The sequence below is a fragment of the Primulina eburnea genome, chromosome 9 (genome assembly GCF_022965805.1).
Source record: "Primulina eburnea isolate SZY01 chromosome 9, ASM2296580v1, whole genome shotgun sequence".
NCBI lineage: Eukaryota > Viridiplantae > Streptophyta > Magnoliopsida > Lamiales > Gesneriaceae > Primulina > Primulina eburnea.
Window position 1 is genome coordinate 33,444,765 of NC_133109.1, and position 19,250 is coordinate 33,464,014.

The 19,250-nt window shown below is 36.0% G+C and overlaps 4 protein-coding genes across 5 annotated transcripts; 3 read left to right on the forward strand and 1 right to left on the reverse strand.

Annotated features, from left to right (window-relative positions):
• Nucleotides 1-500: 500 nt before the first annotated feature.
• Nucleotides 501-4,863, reverse strand: LOC140841882 (polyadenylate-binding protein 2-like). The gene is made up of 9 exons (XM_073209605.1): nucleotides 4,273-4,863; nucleotides 3,393-3,511; nucleotides 2,645-3,301; nucleotides 2,485-2,562; nucleotides 2,301-2,390; nucleotides 1,890-2,027; nucleotides 1,386-1,559; nucleotides 1,112-1,315; nucleotides 501-956 (listed from the first exon to the last, which is right to left on the reverse strand). The coding sequence occupies exons 1-9, from the start codon at nucleotides 4,508-4,510 to the stop codon at nucleotides 726-728; spliced, it is 1,929 nt and encodes a 642-aa protein (XP_073065706.1). The 5' UTR covers nucleotides 4,511-4,863; the 3' UTR covers nucleotides 501-725.
• A 2,025-nt stretch (nucleotides 4,864-6,888) lies between these two features.
• On the forward strand, nucleotides 6,889-8,366 carry LOC140840618 (scopoletin glucosyltransferase-like). The gene has a single exon (XM_073207797.1). It carries the CDS (start codon nucleotides 6,889-6,891, stop codon nucleotides 8,314-8,316), a length of 1,428 nt encoding a protein of 475 aa, XP_073063898.1. The 3' UTR covers nucleotides 8,317-8,366.
• Nucleotides 8,367-11,439: 3,073 nt separating this feature from the next.
• Nucleotides 11,440-14,553, forward strand: LOC140841883 (cysteine proteinase mucunain-like). Its single transcript, XM_073209606.1, has 5 exons — nucleotides 11,440-12,069; nucleotides 13,107-13,342; nucleotides 13,446-13,586; nucleotides 13,702-14,154; nucleotides 14,289-14,553. The coding sequence occupies exons 1-5, from the start codon at nucleotides 11,595-11,597 to the stop codon at nucleotides 14,385-14,387; spliced, it is 1,404 nt and encodes a 467-aa protein (XP_073065707.1). The 5' UTR covers nucleotides 11,440-11,594; the 3' UTR covers nucleotides 14,388-14,553.
• Nucleotides 14,554-15,360: 807 nt separating this feature from the next.
• LOC140840619 (elicitor-responsive protein 1-like) lies at nucleotides 15,361-17,155 on the forward strand. Of its 2 annotated transcripts, none has more exons than XM_073207800.1 (7): nucleotides 15,361-15,472; nucleotides 15,557-15,661; nucleotides 15,735-15,861; nucleotides 15,947-16,018; nucleotides 16,317-16,362; nucleotides 16,499-16,766; nucleotides 16,857-17,155. In XM_073207800.1, exons 1-7 carry the CDS (start codon nucleotides 15,430-15,432, stop codon nucleotides 16,898-16,900), a joined length of 705 nt encoding a protein of 234 aa, XP_073063901.1. In that variant the 5' UTR covers nucleotides 15,361-15,429; the 3' UTR covers nucleotides 16,901-17,155. The 2 variants fall into 2 exon arrangements, with proteins under 2 accessions (XP_073063901.1, XP_073063900.1); XM_073207799.1 differs by having other exon boundaries at nucleotides 16,996-17,155.
• Nucleotides 17,156-19,250: the final 2,095 nt, after the last annotated feature.

Genomic DNA, 19,250 nt, shown 5'->3' on the forward strand with positions numbered 1-19,250 from the left:
AATTTAATTAAAAACTTGAGTAAATCTCTTGTGAGACGGTCTCAAAAATCTTTATCTGTGAGACAATCAATCCTACCAAACTGAATAATAATATCCTCAAATGAAAAGTCTCACTTTCGTTTCCTGATTTCATCCGAACAGAACACATAATTAATTATTAATTAGAAAGTAAAATATCTGAACTTATATTATACTTTAAAAACTTGTAAGCCATAAAAAAAACTATAAGCTAATTAAGAAGAGATTTAGTCGAATAGGCTTAAGAATGATTACTGAGATTATATATTGGGAAATTCCCTCTCAACATAGACTCATGGGTGGTTATCATTGGCTCAAATTATGGATCAAGCATAAAAACAAATACCCTCGTGGAGTTATGGCAGGTTGAAGTCAAGTTTAAAGACAATGTCTCATTAAATAACACAATAAAATTGCAGACATTCCTTGTTGAGCGTTACATGACACCAATACCTGAAAGTATTTGAGCTTGTGTATATAAATAATAGTAAATAAATATATGCACAAAATATGAAATTAAATGTAATTTCAAACAGAAAATACACAGACGACTTTCAACTTCAACTCAAATTCAATTTCTACCACCACAAAATCATCCAAGAGGTGAATCGAAATCTCACAGTAAAAGCACTGAAAAACGGTTAGTTTCAAAACCAAATTAGTCAGTATTATTATCCAACCCAACTTTGTATAAAAAAACTAGAAGCTCATTCACTAAGTGACAGCGAAGCCAATTGCTCAGCAGGGCTGCTCAGCTGCTGCTGAGACACATTTTTCAGAACATCCATTGCCTCTGAGACCTTAGCTTTAAGAGCTTCTGGAGACTCCAACAAGTGCAGCACCTCTGTCTGGTCCATTTCCAGAAGCATGCCAGTCACCTTAGCAGCCATATCAGGCTCCAGTTGTTCCACAAGCGGGTACAAATTTTCTCCCAACATCTGCAGGATAAATAAAAAGGAGCATTTTTTTCACTACATACAGTATACAGATTACAGTATTTGCACAGCAGAGATGATACTGTCAGCACATCATAAAGTCTTTAAAAGTTGAAAGATCAGACACTTCACATGAAACATGTAAAGAAAATGCTTACAGTCCTTTGCTCGATGGGGGAAGCGTTTGCAAGTGCAGATGCCAAAGCTCCAATAGGAATTGGTTGAGAAATTCCTGCATTATGCAATGGCAAACCACCCATTTCGTATGGGACAGGAAGCATGTTTCCAGGTATACCTTGCATGGAAACATCAGGCATCCCACGCCCAAGAGGATAGCGAAAGCCGCGTCCCCTAGGAAGCATCTGCAAAGTAGGAATTAATTAACCAGTGAGAGACTACTCAAAAATCATATAGGTCAAAATTACCACAAACCTGCTGCTGGATAACTGGTTGTGGGCCTTGCTGCATTGGCACAGCATTGGCACGCCTACCACCAGGCCGTGGGCCTTGATGCCCTTGTTGAACCAGAGGCACAAACATATTCGGCATGAGAGGCGCACCGGGTCTCATACCAGGAACAAGTTGCTGCTGATAACCAAATCCATGCTGAGATGAAAATGAAGCACAAATAAATTCACTGATACCTATATAACCTATTGGGTCACAAAAAATATCCTACATCTAAAATCAGTTATAGGCTATTCCTAAAGAAAAATTCCATTCAAAATTCAGCCATTCAATCTTCAGCGTCATGCTTCCATTAAACAAAAGCAAGTTATGAATGATGTCCATTGCATTTGTTGGGACTATGAGAACTTTGATTGAATCTTAGGAAAAACAAGATCAGATTTTTTCTGTTCTGTTTCCATTAAAATGATTAGTACCATAAAGCCACCGTTATCCGATGGCATTTAATAGTGTGAAGAGCATAATTACTTGAGGAGGGATAATGGCAGGTGGTGGTTGCCCATAAAATATTTGTTGCCCCAGACCAGGACCACCAGGAGGGTACATTGGCATTCGAGGATTGACAGTAGATGCCATAGTCATGGGCCTCATTTGAGCAAACTGAGCCTGGATACAATAAAATGGGGAGATCAACACTTCCACGCAGTGATTCACAGGGTATATAAAGGATGCCCCTAGAGTTACAGACTTACCATAGACTAACAACAAAGGGGAAAAAAACAATCCATTCATGGAACATAAAAATGGATACTCCATAAAGATATAGAATACAGATAGTTCCAGATCTGATGGCAAACAAAATAAGCTTTTCCACTTCCATCTTTCTCACAGGGGTGGTGAAAAATATATAAAAAGTAAAAGGAACACCAACAAGTCTACCTGTAACCGTGCTCTTCTATCTTCCTTCCTCTGAGCAGGGGCAACATAAAGTGGTTTGCCAGCAATCAACTTACCATTCATCTCAGAAAGCTGAAACCAATTTTGTTAAATTCTTTAATTGAAAGGCAACTAGGTGAAAAGGGCAGCGAAGAAGGAGCAAGCAATAAATCATTATCAAACTCACAGCTCTGGAAGCCTCTTCTGGTGATGAGAATGCAACAAAGCCCGATCCTCTGCTTATACCTTTGGGATCTCGCATCACCTGTATAGACATTAGAACAAATTAGAAGAGCCAGTCAACTATATGATAAAGTATCAACGCAACCAAGTTACCAACCGCAAACCTTGTATGATGTTATTGAACCAAATGGAGAGAACAAATCCTTGAGTTTCTCATCGCCAATACTATCATCTAGGTTTTTGACATACAGGTTCAATCCTTGAAATTTGTCGACGGCTTCTTGTGCGCTCTGCTCAAATTGTTGTTTCAATTCAACCTCCCTCTCAGATTTCTTTTGGGCTCTCCCGACATACCATTCCTTGTTATCAAATTTATGTCCATTAAGGGATTCAACTGCTCTAGCAGCATCTTCTGCATTCTCAAAATTAACAAATCCAAAGCACTTGGACTTGCCATCTTCATTTCTCATTACCGCAGTACTAGCGAGTGATCCAAATTCAATAAATGTCTTTCTAAGGTCTTCTTCGGTTGTTGTTTCAGAAAGATTTTTCACAAACACGTTGGTGAATACTGTTTTGTCAACTGACATCTCTCTTTCTTGCTTACGAAGGAAGGGTCCCACATAGACTTGCTTCCCATTCAGCAGCATGCCATTAAGCTTCTCAATAGCTTTCTGGGCAGATTCATCACTAGCATATTGCACAAAACCATAGCCCATTGATTGACCAGACGCATTTGTTGCTATTTTGCACGACAAAATGTTCCCAAATGAAGAAAATGTATCATGTAGAGCTTTATGGTCAATTTCCTTGTCCAAATTCTGTAAAAACCAACATTGACAGAATCTAATCAAGTGTTTTATTTCAGGACAATCCACAGCAAGAATAATGGTGAAGGAGAGGAAATAATACCTTAATAAATATATTTCCAGCACCACTCCTGCGTACACTAGGGTCTCGATGAGAATACATAATCCTAATGGGTTTCCCATTGAGAGGAGTAAAGTTCAGCTCCTCCACCGCTCTCTCAGCTATCAAAAAGAAAGGTTTGTTAGATACAGAAACAGGGGTCAAAGCTAAAGGAAAGGGACTTCATCTTATTCTGCAAAAGATTAGCACAAAGGATATCTTATCCTAAATGTTACATTTACCATTTATTAACAAAATTTGATTGTATTAAAAAAAAGTTACCCATTATGCAACGAAGACAATTGCAACTGAATGAACAATGAAAGAACTTAAATGCTGATAAAAGCAATACAAACTTGACTAGAAACTTAACAAGCCAATGAAAAATATAAGAGGAAACAAATCTTAACAAAGTAGTCACCAACTGCCAACAATTAATACTAGAACCATGAGTCATTGTATTGATCTCACACTTCTCCCATTCAGAATACCACTTAAATCGCAAACCTCGAATATGAGGCCATTAAACATGGAAGCCAAATCACAAAGTATAATAACAAAGTAATAAACGCAGAGAGTTATTTGCTTCCATGTATCAATTCCTTCAACTACGCCCCACACATTTAAATCTGACACACTGGTATGAGATTTCATACAAGCTATACTATGTATCCTAAATTTGATATTCAAATCCTATTTTGGGAGATTAACGATTACTATAGTCACATGTCACTAAAATAACCCAACTCCAATTTCCGACTCCACTTTCTGATTGAATGTATTATAGCAAGGACGAGTACGATGAACGTTGCAAAGGGCATTCACAAGAGGCTGATAGAATTGAATTGATTAATAGATGTCAAGAACGACATAGAATACGAACCATCCTGAGTACTTCCGTAGTTGACGTAGCCATAACCAAGTGAATGTCGGCTGGTTAAATCCCTGCAAACCCTAACCGACACCACATCCCCCACCTGGCTGAACAGATCGTACAGTTGCGAGTCAGTCACATTCGCATCTAGATCTCCGACGTACAGTGAAGTTACGAACGGAGCACCGCCGGACGGCGTGGTGTTCACCAACTGTACTTGAGGTGGCATCTGAACCTGAGCCGCCATCGATGATTTTTTTCCTTTTCTAAGATTTTTCTAGTTTTTTAAATTTTTTCTTCAATAGCTTCCCTCTCCTCGTTTTATTTACCAGGCTGAAAGAGAAGCAAGAAGGAAACAAAAGGCCGAATACAACTTCTCAACTCAGAATTTCGAATTTTTTCTCGAGATACTTTTTTTTATGATTATAAAAGAAAATAGAGGAGAGGGAAGGAGGGATACGTCGGAGGTCCGACTGAGGAGAGGCAACAAAACTGACGCCGGACGTAGGCACGCCGGAGAGTGAAAACGGAGAGATACGAAGCGCAGTTTTGTACAGCGCACTGCAAAAACTCGAGGGATATTGCGGCGGCGTATGTTATTATTTGTTTGAGCTTAGGGATTAAACCTTGATTCCGTGAAACGAAATCCACGCCGTTGGATTTGATGTACCGGGTCCCGTACTGACGTTTTCGTAAGACTTTATGCGACTTATGTGATTTAAAGAAATGCGCTTTCATGCCCGAAGGACCCGATCCGGAGCTTGTACATATAAAATAAGATTGCTGAAGTTGTCAAAACGAGCAACCGTCGGGTTAACTGATTAGCCACGACTCCATCACAACTCACCATTTGTACTCAAATTCTGATTTCTCAGAAATTCTCTATCTTCTACCATATTATCTATTTCACATACTTCGCTGGTAGTTTTCTCTTCTTTTCTTGAACAAAAGTAGTTTTCTTGATCAACTATTTCTTTTATCCAACTGTTACTATATGGAAAATGAGACCACCGGGGGATAGTTTTTCTTCCATTTATGGCTCATAGCCATATGATGCCAACGCTAGCTAGACATGGTGATGAAAACGATCATAATCTCGACTGCTGAATTTGCTGATCCCATCGAAAGCGCACGAGTTGGGACTCGATATCGGTCTAAGCGTCCTCAAGTTCTATCCAGAGGGTTCCGATCCGCCGGATACTTGTGTGAGATTCGATCACATCATGGCTAGCAAGGACTTATTATACTCTCAACTTTTGTTAAAGCATTGACTATATAGCACACTTCTTTCTTTCATACCATACAAAAGAACAAACAAGTGCATTAGCATTTTTGTTTCAACATTCTTGTAGCGTGAGCCATGGATCTTAGCTCCTATTTAGTGGCATTTGACTGAAGCGTGATTATTGGTTATGTTATTTTGAGTGATCGGATATCATATATATATGTTGATGGTCGTTAACTCTTAATCGTTATTAACATCGCGGAAACTAGTTTAAAGTTTTTATTTATCATGAGTCGAAATAATTTATTATATAAATAGTGTAAATTAATATCTTATTTACAACCATCAATCAATAAACATGCATACGTACACAGCTTATTCAAAATAAATATATACAAGCGTTTCATATTCCCCGAACATGCCCCAGCATATATAAATATAATATAAAGATTGGGGATGAACACTACCAAGTCAATCTTCAAGTGTGACACTTTCCAATTGATATCCTTACAATATACTCAAAAGATATGATGCTTAAAATAATCGAGCACACCACGAAAAAATTCACATGTGAACTAATAAAAAACACCTCATTTGATAAAATAAATGAAAGAACTTCAAAGCAAAAATGTCCATTTCCATTTTCTAAATGAAACAATCAAAATTTATACTCTACAAATGAATCACTACACATCATTTACATTTCCAATTAAGAAAATGCAAAAATGGCATAGAAAACTAAATGGAATTATTTCAAAAAATATATCAAAAGGCTCACTTCACAATTATTTCCCACAGTCGCACACATCAATGAAATCAAGCAGATCAAAAAAACAAAATCTAATTTAAAGAAACAAAAAAATACATATAAAAATTGAAATTTATAGCGAGTGCTAATAAAACTGAATGAGAAAATGTCGTGAAGAAGGAGATGTTTTTCATCTGCTTTCGCTTTCTTTCGAAAAATAGTTTTATAAATCAAACAAAGAAAATCCCACAAATATATTTCAGAAAATAGGTGGGACTATAGTATACACAAAAATATTTCAGACAGTGAGTCAGACCAAGTCTTGGGTTAAATAAAAAAATTTAGTATATGCTAAGATTATTGTTGGTCCTAAACAATTCATTTGTATTATAACTAATAAAAAAAATTATTTTTAAGCATGGCTGGAGCCCACCCTCGTTTGAAGAGAGACATACATATGGTGATAAATACTAGGTTCAACAGAGGTCATGTATGTATGTGTGTGTATATATATATATATATATATATATATATATATATATATATATATATACAGGGCCATTTTTTGTTGTTCTATGTATACAATCAATTTTGTTACAATCCCATAATATTGTTCATATATCAAATCGCTTTCTTGGATCTACAAAAAATTATGAGCAAGCTTCACTTAATTATTTTTCTCCCATTCATGGCTCATGGCCACATGATCCCAATGCTTGACATGGCCAAATTATTCAACTCCCGCGGTGTAAGAACAACCATACTTTCGACTCTTGCGTTCTCAGATCCCATTAAAAAGGCCCAAGAATCAGGAATCGAGATTGGTTTAATAATCATCAGGCTACCGAATCAAGAATCAGGCCTGCCAGAGTACATTCAAAGACTTGATCAAGTCACTACAGTAGATTTAGTCCAAAAATTTGTTGAGGCCATATCTTTACTGCAAGAACCAGTTGAGAAACTGATCCAAGAATTCAATCCCAATTGTCTTGTTTCTGATACGTTCTTTCCATGGACCACAGATTCTGCAGCCAAATTCTGTATCCCACGATTGGTTTTCCATGGTACGGGGTATCTAGCGCGTTGTGCCTCGGAGCAAATGAGGCTACACAAGCCTTTCAAGAATGTGTCTTCTGATTCAGAACCCTTTATTCTTCCGTATCTTCCGCATCAGCTGAAGTTTACGAGAACACAGATTTCTCCATTTGATCTAAGGGAAACTGAAGGTGAATTTGCAGAGTTGATTTTTCAGTCAAGAGAGGCAGATAGGAGAAGCTATGGAGTTGCGGTTAACAGCTTTTATGAACTTGAATCCAGTTACGCTGATCATTATAGAAACTTTTTAGGGATCAAGGCATGGAATATAGGCCCTCTTTTGCTGTGCAACAATGGAGATGAGGAAAAGGCGGGGAGAGGAAGGAAATCGTCTATTGATGAACATGAATGCCTTGCATGGCTGGACTCCAAGAAACCTGGTTCTGTCGTTTACGCGTGTTTCGGAAGCATGGTGAGCTGCACTCAGGCTCAGTTACACGAGATTGCTTTTGGGCTCGAGTCTTCAGGCCAAGATTTCATTTGGGTTGTGAGAGAAAGGAGAATTGACGAAATGAAAAGCGATTTCTTGCCGAACGAGTTCGAGGAGAGGATCAGAGAGAAGGGCTTGATCATAAATGGGTGGGCTCCCCAAGTGCTGATTCTTGATCATCCTTCGATAGGGTCGTTTGTGACGCACTGCGGATGGAATTCAATCCTGGAAGGAGTATGCGCGGGTGTGCCTATGGTTACCTGGCCGATGTTTGCGGAGCAGTTTTTTAATGAGAAACTGGTGACACAGGTTTTGAGGATCGGAGTTTCGGTTGGGAACAAGCAGTGGCGGACGGTGGCTATAGAAGGCGTGCAACGGGAGGCGGTGGCCGAGGCGGTGAGGCATGTGATGGTGAGCGGAGAAGCGGCGGAGATGAGAAACCGAGCCAAATGTTACAGAGAAATGGCAAGAAAAGCTGTTGAAGAAGGTGGATCTTCTTACACTGATTTGAGTGCTTTAATTGAAGAATTGAGTGTTTATCGGAGGAGTAAATAATTGATTGCATTTCTTTTTATGTTTGGTTTGAATCTATAAAATTAATATATCAACTCATCGTTTTATGTTGAATATGAGAATTAATGTTGTATTGTGGATCATTATAATTTCATAGCAAAAACTTATGTGTGACAGTCTCACGATTCGTATTTTGTGAAACAGATATCTTATTTAGGTCATCCATAAAAAATATTACTTTTTGTACTAAGTGTATAACTTTTATTGTGAATATCGGTAGGATTGACCCGTCTCACAGATAAAAATTAGTGAAATTGTCTCCCAAGAAACTTACTCTAATTTCAAATATATTCCAACCTAAAATCATTTCAAAATCTCAATTCAAATCCGATTAAGTCCTTCATGTTATCTAATGTACAGCCAAAACCGTACAGTCGGACGAATTCTTTATGGTATATGTGCTTTAAACACTTGTATATAAAATTACATTACAAATTAAAATATCTAAAATTTATAATAAATGTATTGAATGCAACAAAGCAATATATATGTTTGTATATATTTTCTTCCATGATATTTAGGAAATTTTTGTGTGATTTTTTGTTGAAATTTTTGATGTGTTATGAAATTATGGAAAAAAATCACAATAATATTTTTTATTATATTCAAAATATTATTTCAGACTTTAAGAAATGTAATTTTCAATATAATTCACGTGTATTCATTTAAAGACAAAAAATGTCAGATGTACACTTAATAGAGCGTACATTTTAGCTTATGTTAATTTATATATATATATATATATATATATATATATATATATATATATATCTACCAAATACAAAACTAGCTATGAAAAGAAATAACTTGTTATTAAGGAATTTTTTAATTGATAAGGAAAAACTATATCTAAATGTACAATGAGGTGTACATCTAGTATTAATCTTTAAAGAAACACGAAAACTTACGTAACATGATTTCAGGAGTCATTTTTGTGATACATATATTCTATTTGGGTTATTTATAAAAAAAGTCATTTTTTATATTAAATATTAATAAAATTGACACGTCTCACGAATAAAGACTACTAAAACTATTTAACAATGTACCTCCTAAGAAGAAAGAAATACCACATACAAAAAAAATGGCTGCCACGATGGTTCTAGCTATACATTCAATAGGGCAGGGGGAGCTTCAGTTACAAATTTAATAACAGCAATTTTGAGGTCATTTTTTTTAAAAAAAATTTAATGTTTTAACTATAAATTACAAAATATATTGGATTTTACCTGACTTCTTTTCCAAATAGAATTTTATCAAATTTTAAATTATTTACGAACCTTTTTACGTTTTATCCATAAATTGCTCGTAAGTGTAGAGTTTTGGCCAAAAGATTGTATATGAATAAACAATACTCTCATGCATCCCGTCAACAAAATAAAAACTATACTAGTAAATGTTTACATGTAAAAATTTATATCAAGTCCGAGGGTAGAAGTGGTAGAGTAGGTACATGATGAACTGATCATCGATGGTTTTAGTTTTATGACTTTGTGCAAAAACAATATTTATTGAATATACAATAGGTATCATGAGTTCTGTCTCTCAACATAAGATCATGAAATTTATTTAGAAGCGTACTTTATATTCTAAAATGGTCTCTAATTGATTCGGCCACATAAATAAATATAAATATCGCTCGAATTCGAGACTAACTTTTGTGATATAAATTTCACGTTTCGTTGGTAATGATATGTTTTCGTACATATGAGTGATCTTTGATAATGCATTGAACAATATTCTCTCGAACTCTCCAAGTGATTATCGCTTATCGAGTGAAATAGTTCGCGGTGACGGATGTTCGTCATTAGTCTTTTGACCCGGTACAACGTGGAGGCTCTACGTATTAACATGCACTTTGATCTGTTTACCGACTTCGTTGAAGGTCTTTAGATGGCGAGATTGGAAGTAATTTCAAAATACATATGAGTCAATACATTGTAGTCGGAAATTAATCGCTCATCTACAGGTAAAAATACCTTATGTGATATGATGAATTAATAATACTAATACATATATTACGTAGGAGTCTTGGTAAACTTAAACATACAAAAAAATATATCTTTTTTTCATTTTTTTAATGTGATGGCAAAATATTTTTAATAAAGTTACAGAAACACCTAGCTCATTGTCCAAATAAAATTTGTGAGTTTAATCTCATGAAAAATCAACAAAAATAGAGCAAGTTTATTTTCCTATGCTATGTTTCTCCTCATATGATCTGACCAAATTTTAACCAATGTATTCCTAATACACGATGTAAATTTTCATCGAAACTAGTTATCATTTGAACGTGTTGCGTACTTATATAATTAAAATATAATTAAATATTTATTAAAACACGATAATTTTTAAATTAATAATTTTTTAATATTTGTATCATAAGTGATAGGCTAGGCTATCTTAAAATATAGATAAAGATAAGATCAAATTTTAAAATATAGATAAATACGAGAATAATTATAATTTAAAATATGTCTTCAGCAAATTAATTAAAAGTTAGTTAGTACACATTGTATCGGACATAGCCCAGTCTTTGGACGCTGAATCAACAAGATTCTTGGATGTACACATTGCATCGGACAAACCAAACCACCATTTCAGGGCCCAGCCCAATAAACGCCTAATTTTTTTTTAAAAAAAATTATATAAATGTTATTGATGAACCAATTAAAAAACAAATCAGTTCATGTCTGCAGTAGGTGTTGTTGCTCCTTCACGTTTCACGTCTGCAACAACTTCTCATCCTCCTAATTATAATTAATGGAAAAAGATTACAAAAAATACAAAAATTTGCGTGAGACGGTCTTACGGGTCGTATTTTGTGAGACATATGTTTTATTTGGGTCATCTATGAAAAAGTATTACTTTTTATGCTAAGAGTATTACTTTTTATTGCAAATATTGATAGGATAGACCTGTCTCACAGATAAAGATTCGTGAGACCGTCTGACAAGATACCTGATCTAAAAAAATTATTATAATTTTTCAAAGAAAAACTGTTCTCTTAAATAAATAAATAATAATAAAACTCTTTTTTTTTTGGTTAAAAAGGCCCAATTCTATTTGAGTCCAAGGTACCACCACCTTTCATATATCTAGTAGTCCCAATCGAATCTCCCTTGCCCGATTGACAATCTCCACGATATTCTCGTCGTTAGCCCTTTCCCGACTACATATAAACACCTCCACCCAATCACAGATAAAGAAACGCGAAGAACTCGTTGTTATTTTCCTCTGGTTTCAAAGCTTCTGCGGCCATGGCTTCTCCATTCAACCGTTTGTTCTGTCTTCTTTTCCTATCCCTTTTCATCTTTTCATCCGCCCTTGATATGTCCATAATCACTTACGATGGCGCCCACGGTGTGGGTCTGACCAGATCCGAAGAAGATGCCATGTCCCTTTACGAGTCATGGCTCGTGAAACACGGAAAAGCTTATAACGCCATAGGCGAGAAAGAGAGACGTTTCGAGATTTTTAAGGACAACTTGAGATTCATCGAAGAGCACAATTCCGAAGACCGGACGTATAAACTAGGGCTGAACCGATTCGCGGATCTGACAAACGAGGAGTACAGGTCCATGTTCGTTGGCGGAAGGATGGACAGGAAGACCCGGCTGCTGAACGGGAAAGCGAGTAACCGGTACGCGTTCAAGGAAGGCGATGGGCTGCCGGAATCCGTTGATTGGAGAGAGAAAGGCGCCGTTGCTCCGGTAAAAGATCAGGGCCAATGCGGTATGTTTGCCTTTTGATTTTGATTCGATAACATGAAAGATGGATAGCGGATATATGTGTGTATTTTGGAGTGAGATTTTGTCGGCGTGGGTGGTGGGTGACCCCAGGTAATGGGTGTCAATGGTGTTTTGACAAGAGTCTTGATTCTGTTGGGTCGACCGAAAGGGACTTTCTAATATTTTTGTTTGTTTCTCAGGCCTGAGAAATTCTGTAATTTAACCCAATTCCAATTTCATTTTAACTTTTTCGAGGAATGAATATCCAATTCTCTCTTATAGGATGAAGAAATTGAATATAAGATGAAAATAATAAAATAAATGAGGAGGGGTTGGTGGATACGAACTCATAACCAAACAGTCACATCCTAATTAAACACTTGAAAGTTAATTTTAAAAAATTCATAGATTAAAAAAAATATATGCACGAAAACTAAATCTTTCTCTTGGAAAACTTGTGTATTATTTGTTTGGAGAATATCCATGTGACAAGATGGTAGTATTTTCATTTTGACCGGATTAAAATATTATTTTTAAGATATCAATCCCAAAATGTATTCGTTCCATCATTATTCTCGATTCTTTTGAAAATTTTGGATCTCTCATGAATGATTGAGGGACCAATTTTTTTGGGAGTTGAAACTGATATTGGGCATCATTCAGGTTGGAAAAATTGGGAGTTTTGATTATGAGTTTATGAGTTGAGAGTTTTTCTGGGCTTCTCTGGGTTAGATTGTATATTTCCTGATGCTTTCTTTATCTATTTATCGAAGTCTTGATTTACAAATTTATGTCTGAATAAGATTGGCTGAGTAGTAGAATGGAAGAAACAATACTTTTCATTCTAGACAAAGATCAATCAACTGTGAAAAATTGAGCAAAACGTTGTGATTTCTCTCTGAGGTTGGTTGTCCCAAGTATTTTTGGGTGTTATTTTTATTTTAAGCTACATCTTTGCGACTTTTTAATTATTGATCTTTATTAAGCTTTGTTCCATCAAATCTTAACATGGTTCGTTTTTTCTTTTTGTTCCCAATGCAGGGAGTTGCTGGGCTTTCTCGACTGTTGCTGCTGTTGAAGGAGTAAATAAGATTGTAACTGGAGATCTCGTAGTCTTGTCGGAACAAGAGCTCGTTGATTGCGATAAAGCATACAACCAGGGTTGCAATGGTGGTCTTATGGACTATGCATTCCAATTTATCGTCAAAAATGGTGGCATTGATACAAGTGTCGATTACCCTTACAGGGCTCGTGATGGATCCTGTGATCAGTATCGGGTATAACTCATGAATCCATATTTTTGGTACAAATACTTCGTACCTTTTCAGTTTCTGAAGATGATTAGTATATTGCTTAGAAAAATTTCACATTTTCTTGCAGAAAAATGCGAAGGTAGTCTCCATTGATACCTACGAGGATGTTCCTGAAAATGATGAGCAGTCTTTGAGGAAAGCTGTGGCAAATCAACCAGTCAGTGTTGCCATTGAAGCTGGAGGCCGAGCTTTCCAACTCTACCAATCGGTATGATATATGCACATTTCAAGAATCAAGAAAAGTACAATGAGCTTTCTGTTATGGTATATAAGATTCTTCATTTCTTCTTACAGAATGTTACCTATTTTCTTATACCGTACAGGGAGTGTTCACTGGTCAATGTGGTACCGCTCTAGACCATGGGGTTGTTGCCGTTGGATATGGAACCGAAAATGGTGAAGACTACTGGATCGTGAGAAACTCATGGGGTCCAAGCTGGGGAGAGAGGGGGTACATTAGGCTTCAACGTAATGTGGCTAATATTACCACAGGCAAGTGTGGGATAGCTATAGAAGCATCTTATCCTCTCAAAACGGGTCAGAACCCTCCAAACCCAGGCCCATCACCTCCAACACCGGTGAAACCCCCCACTGTGTGCGACGATATCTACACGTGCCCGGAGGGCAGTACTTGTTGCTGCGTTTACCAGTATGGAAACTACTGCTTCGGTTGGGGATGCTGCCCGTTGGAGTCTGCTACGTGCTGTGATGACCACTCTAGCTGCTGCCCCCACGACTACCCTGTCTGTGATCTTGAAGCCGGCACCTGTCTAATGGTAATTCTACTGTGTTTTGTACATCCCATTGTGTCTCCGTTGTTAGTAAGAAAAAAAATATACTAGAAATAGTAACTATTAGCAAAGGTTCCGTCCTGTTGTACTAATAATGTTGTGATGATGTGGTGTTACAGAGCAAGGATAATCCAATGGGAGTGAAAGCTTTGAGACGAGGTGATGCCACTCCCAACTGGGCCAGTCTTGGCGGAGGCAGGAAAATCACCGTTTCTTGAAGTTAATCAAAATACTTGTTTGTAAATATTTCTTCATGTTTAGAGTTCGTCTGGTTAATTTGAATCTTGCTAGTACTCTGCAACGTTGCGTTTTACATTAATTTAGTAAAAATTGGAACAAATCAGACTCGCCGAAGAAAGTGAGAAATCATTAATTTTTAGCTCATTTATCTATTTTTTTCGTTGGGCAATCGATTCACGCATACACTGTATAGGCTTAAAATTTGCACGGACAACGAAATACACTTGCAATGCATTAGAATAAAGAAAGAAACATATTCACGCCTATCATTTTCTTCGTCAATAAAAGAATGGTGTTGGTTTTTAATATGTCAACTTTTCCGTCGTTATCCCGGCTTTTCGATCATCGCTCACAGGAAAGAAAACTCGTTGTAAAATAATATTCGATTTTGACATCAAATATATACACATAAATCAACTTGACTTTGAATGTTATTATGTTTGCGTATATCACACACAAGCACAAAACCTTCAGAATAATCGGTCAATTTGTCATTATTTATTATTAAAAGTTATTATCGTAATTTGATTCAACTGATATAGCTCTGAGTTTAGATTGTTTATATATTCTCGAGTCACTGATCTTAATTTGGATCTGCTTAAAAATTTGAAAAATATTAAACTCAGTCGATTAGTTTAGCACCACCCTATCCTTCCAAAGTGACCTTTAGCCAACGTAAGATTCTTGAAATTGAATAAAAAAAAGTCCACTTGTTCAAGTCAAAATCAATCAATATACAATTACTAAGCCAAATTCGGTAATGTCGATGCTATCTGTGGGAGTAGTGCCTTCACAGGATCTCAGCCATTAATTTTACATGGTGATTAAATTTAGGTCTTTGATCACTTCATGGGGTGTATGTGTGTGTAAATCTGGGCCTTTGATCACTTCATAGGGCAGTGCCTCACAAAGTAGGGTGAAATGAACCACCAAATTCGATCAATGCAATGCCAATAACCCATTTAAGTCGATGAATGGCGCTACTATACAACGACGGCTTTTCATGTTCCTTGTAATTCGATGTCTCTTTCTGGAATCCATGGTCAACTACTAGAGATCACGGGTACGTTGTTTCTTGGATATCTTTTGATGGTTTTTGATTCCTAATTTCTTCGTTTTTCGTCTCCTAAATTGGTCTGGGATTCAGTTGTTGGTTGTAATAAGTTGAGAAACACTGAGTGGATTTCACGGAAAGATCCCTACGTTTGTCTGGATTACGCCAGCTTGAAGCGTCGTACGCGTACTTGTAATGGTAAGGCATGCATCCGGTGCGCTCGATAATTTTTGCACGCGATGTTTTATTGAATGCAGTTTCTTGGTTGCAGGCGGAGGGAAAAATCCTACCTTTCAAGAGAAATTCAAGATTACATTGATAGAAGGGTTCCTGGAGATAAATATTACGGTCTGGAATAGCAACAAACGGACTTCTGCTGATTTTATTGGAAACGGAAAGTAAATAAATCGATTTGCTATAAAATCTCCTTCTCTTCTTAGAATTTCTTTCTTCTTTATTTCCATGTTGAGGTTGTCTGTCCAGGGTTCTATTACAGGGAGTTTTATGTCAAGGCTACGATGACAGTTGCTGGCCTCTTCAGGACAGGAAAGGCAGGTACTCAGTCAGATTAGTACATTGTTAACAATTTTCAATGTGAATACTCGATAGTTTCTATTTGGAGAAAGCCGACGGCGTGATCACTGTCCGATATTCATGAACCGGTGGCTTGTTGTATTGTTCTGTTTGTATGTGTGCACGCATGCATGCAAGAAGATTCCCGCGAGGCCGTTGAGCGTGCTTTATGACTAAGTTTGATACGAGCTACGCATGTACCCGCGGTTCCAATTTTCATCCTAATTTAACACTAAAGTTTGTGATGTTGCTGAATGTTATTGCTTGCCTTCATATATAGGCATGCTGGAGAAGTTCGATTAGTAATGCATTATGCTAATGCCAAGGTAAGCCAGGCCAGGCCCCTTTTCCTTTTTTTGACATAAGTTATCGACCATCTACCTGCGGTCTAGATTGATACATAAATGCTTGTGTGTGTGTCTAATTAGCATGCATATTTCGTTTTCTTTCTCTAATTTCCAGAAGCTTACAACTAGCTATGTTCCATCAGCTCCACCATATGCAGCCACAGTACCGACTTATCCCGCTCTTTACTCGGCCCCTCCGCCTGTATCGTCACATCCTCCGTTACCAGCTAGCTACCCACCACCAGTTCCTCCTCCCTATCCAGAGCCACTGTATCATCATCAGCCTTCTCCTTATCATCCGGCTTATCAAACACCTCCACCATATCCTCAACAACCACCTTATCAGCCAGCACCCCCCAACCCTCAATATTATTACCCTCAAGGTAACATGTATTATTTCACTTGTAGCTCTATGGCAGTATTCAGTCCATAAAAAATTAAATTTACTCCCAGTGAATTTTTCTTTCTGGCAGGTATATATCCTCCACCTCTGCATCCACGACATCACATGTTTTGATCCGATATTTGGGATAAGACGAGCGCGAATCACTTGCTGTTATATGTAATATATATTTTGAGAGTTTATCATACACTACAACTCTATTGTGGCAGGTATATATCCTCCACCTCCGCATCCACGACATCACATGTTTTGTAATATATATTTTATCATTCCTCGATGTTCTTTCCTACACTCTATTGTTCGATCAATTATACGATAGGAACAAACTGGAAAAAAGGTAGAATTCATAAGCTATGTATGTGTTTTGTATATTCTTTGGTGGTTGTTTTTTTATGTTTGAGATATGTTCTTTTGTTGTTGAGTTCTATCTACAATGTACCAACAGACCTTCAAGAAGGACATTTTGTTAAGAGATTAATTTTTTTTTTTATCCAAAAGAATGATTGCAGCAAAGGTATGTAATCATCAGGTGAGAATGATAATCAGATCTGTCTAATGAGTGGACTTTCCTGCATACCATGGATAAACACACTGCAGATTTTTGTTTCATAATGATATTGAACTCTTATTTCATGTATGGATAAAAGATTTAGTCCATATTCATGTAAGTTTCTCACATATTAATGTTGCTGATCTAAATACTAAAATTTAACTATATTACAGGAGCATATAAAAAAATTGTATGATAATCTGATAAAAAACCATCTAAAAACAAAAACATAAAACATAATTCATGTTCATGCATGCAATAGGAACTTTACTATAATTGTGAAACAGAAACTGCTGATTGTGGTAGCCATTTTACAGCACTGTAATGCTGCTTTCGGTGTTCCACTATCATTATTTTTTTGTAGTAGTTGAGGCTAGTTGTTCTTTCTCCAACAGGGTTAAACTACAATTGGTGGGAAATGAGTATCTTTATTTCCTTTTCTAGCCTTTAGACACTGCATAGAGCTAGCATTATCATTGTTTATTTTGAATTTCGTGATTGACCATTATGATGAGGAAATTTAGGGGGTAATATTTCGAAGAATTACATTTTAGATTTTATTTTGAGTGGATTTTTTTTTTTTATATTCAAGAATAAGTGATGAATATAATTAGAGTGTAAGAAAACCTTTTTACTTTATTAATGTATCTATTATCTTTTTTTTTGTCTGTGTCTGAAAATTCTTGGGATCAGCATAATTTTCATACTTCGCTGATTTTATTTGTCACTACTTAGTTTACATAATTAAGCACTTAATCAAAGTCAATTTTGTTGTATTGTTTCAGTTGTCATTCTTATATGCATCAAATCATAGGCAGAGACTTGTTCTTTTCAAAGTTTCAAATTCTGCTAAACTATCTTTTTGTACTTCCCATCCAGCCTGTAAAAGCAAAAATCCAGAAATCATTAGTGATCTTGCCATTTTATTCAAAATTTTGAAATGGGTTCTAAAATTAACACAACATTTTTTATTTATAGAAATAAGTTTTCTGGTTTAATTTTGAAGGTATATAAGATATTCCAAAGTAACTCATGCGAGATAAATTTACGTGTAATTAAAAATAAATTAAAGTTTTTTGTAGAAATCTAAAAGTTTTGAAATTTGTATAAATGAAGCATTAAATTTTGAATTCTAACAAAATGAAAAAGAAATTATGAATTCTTTCAATCGTTGTAATCTTGGTTGTGGAATTTGTCTTCAAAGCTAGCCATTTGTAAGATTTGATGAGTTTGGTGCTTGTGCTTTTAGGATTGGATTTGACTTTATATATATTAAGTGTATTTTTGTTCCTCTCTCTTTTTGTTTTTAAAAGGTAATGTTTGATTGTCTTATATTAGTTATTATTTCCGTTGCATATTTTTTAATTTATTTGTATTTTCACACATATTAAGAAAATTATTGAAAATACGAGTTTTATAAATAAAATTATCATTTTATCCTTATTTAATGAGTGCTTGAAGACGATATAAAAATTTGTTAAAAATAACTAAGTGTTTAATGAATATGAGTAGATTAATAAAAGAAGCAAAAAGAATGTTAAATATAAATATCTATTTGAGACTAATGAAAAAAATAATATCATATTTATTATTGAGATTGATGAAATATTCAGGACTGGATACGTCTCACGGGTCGTACGGATTCTATTTGGGTCACCATAGTATTACTTTTGCAAGAATACTTTTTGTGATATGGTAGGTTGCTCCACGGATTATGATGTAGACGGTCCAAAATCTCATTTCAATGACTTTCATGACTTATGATTCGGGTCAGGCGATCGGTAAGGAGAGTCAATATGTCGATAGACCATCTTATCGATAGGTGGATGTCGACACTCTTCCCGGGTTATCAGAAACACTGGCTATCATACAAGCTTCCAGATGATTTCTTCTCGGACTACTTCGAAAATAGCA

Excerpts from the sequence above, each read along its gene's own strand:
- LOC140841882 (XM_073209605.1), bottom strand. The coding sequence starts at position 4,510 with ATGGCGGCTCAGGTTCAGATGCCACCTCAAGTACAGTTGGTGAACACC. Across the intron at positions 3,302-3,392 it reads CTGGAAATATATTTATTAAG|AATTTGGACAAGGAAATTGA; the intron begins GTATTATTTCCT and ends TGGTTTTTACAG. Across the intron at positions 957-1,111 it reads CCCCCATCGAGCAAAGGACT|ATGTTGGGAGAAAATTTGTA; the intron begins GTAAGCATTTTC and ends TTTATCCTGCAG.
- LOC140840618 (XM_073207797.1), top strand. The coding sequence starts at position 6,889 with ATGAGCAAGCTTCACTTAATTATTTTTCTCCCATTCATGGCTCATGGC.
- LOC140841883 (XM_073209606.1), top strand. The coding sequence starts at position 11,595 with ATGGCTTCTCCATTCAACCGTTTGTTCTGTCTTCTTTTCCTATCCCTT. Across the intron at positions 13,587-13,701 it reads CTTTCCAACTCTACCAATCG|GGAGTGTTCACTGGTCAATG; the intron begins GTATGATATATG and ends TATACCGTACAG. Across the intron at positions 14,155-14,288 it reads AAGCCGGCACCTGTCTAATG|AGCAAGGATAATCCAATGGG; the intron begins GTAATTCTACTG and ends GTGGTGTTACAG.
- LOC140840619 (XM_073207799.1), top strand. The coding sequence starts at position 15,430 with ATGTCTCTTTCTGGAATCCATGGTCAACTACTAGAGATCACGG. Across the intron at positions 15,862-15,946 it reads GATTTTATTGGAAACGGAAA|GGTTCTATTACAGGGAGTTT; the intron begins GTAAATAAATCG and ends TTGTCTGTCCAG. Across the intron at positions 16,767-16,995 it reads TCAATATTATTACCCTCAAG|GTATATATCCTCCACCTCCG; the intron begins GTAACATGTATT and ends CTATTGTGGCAG.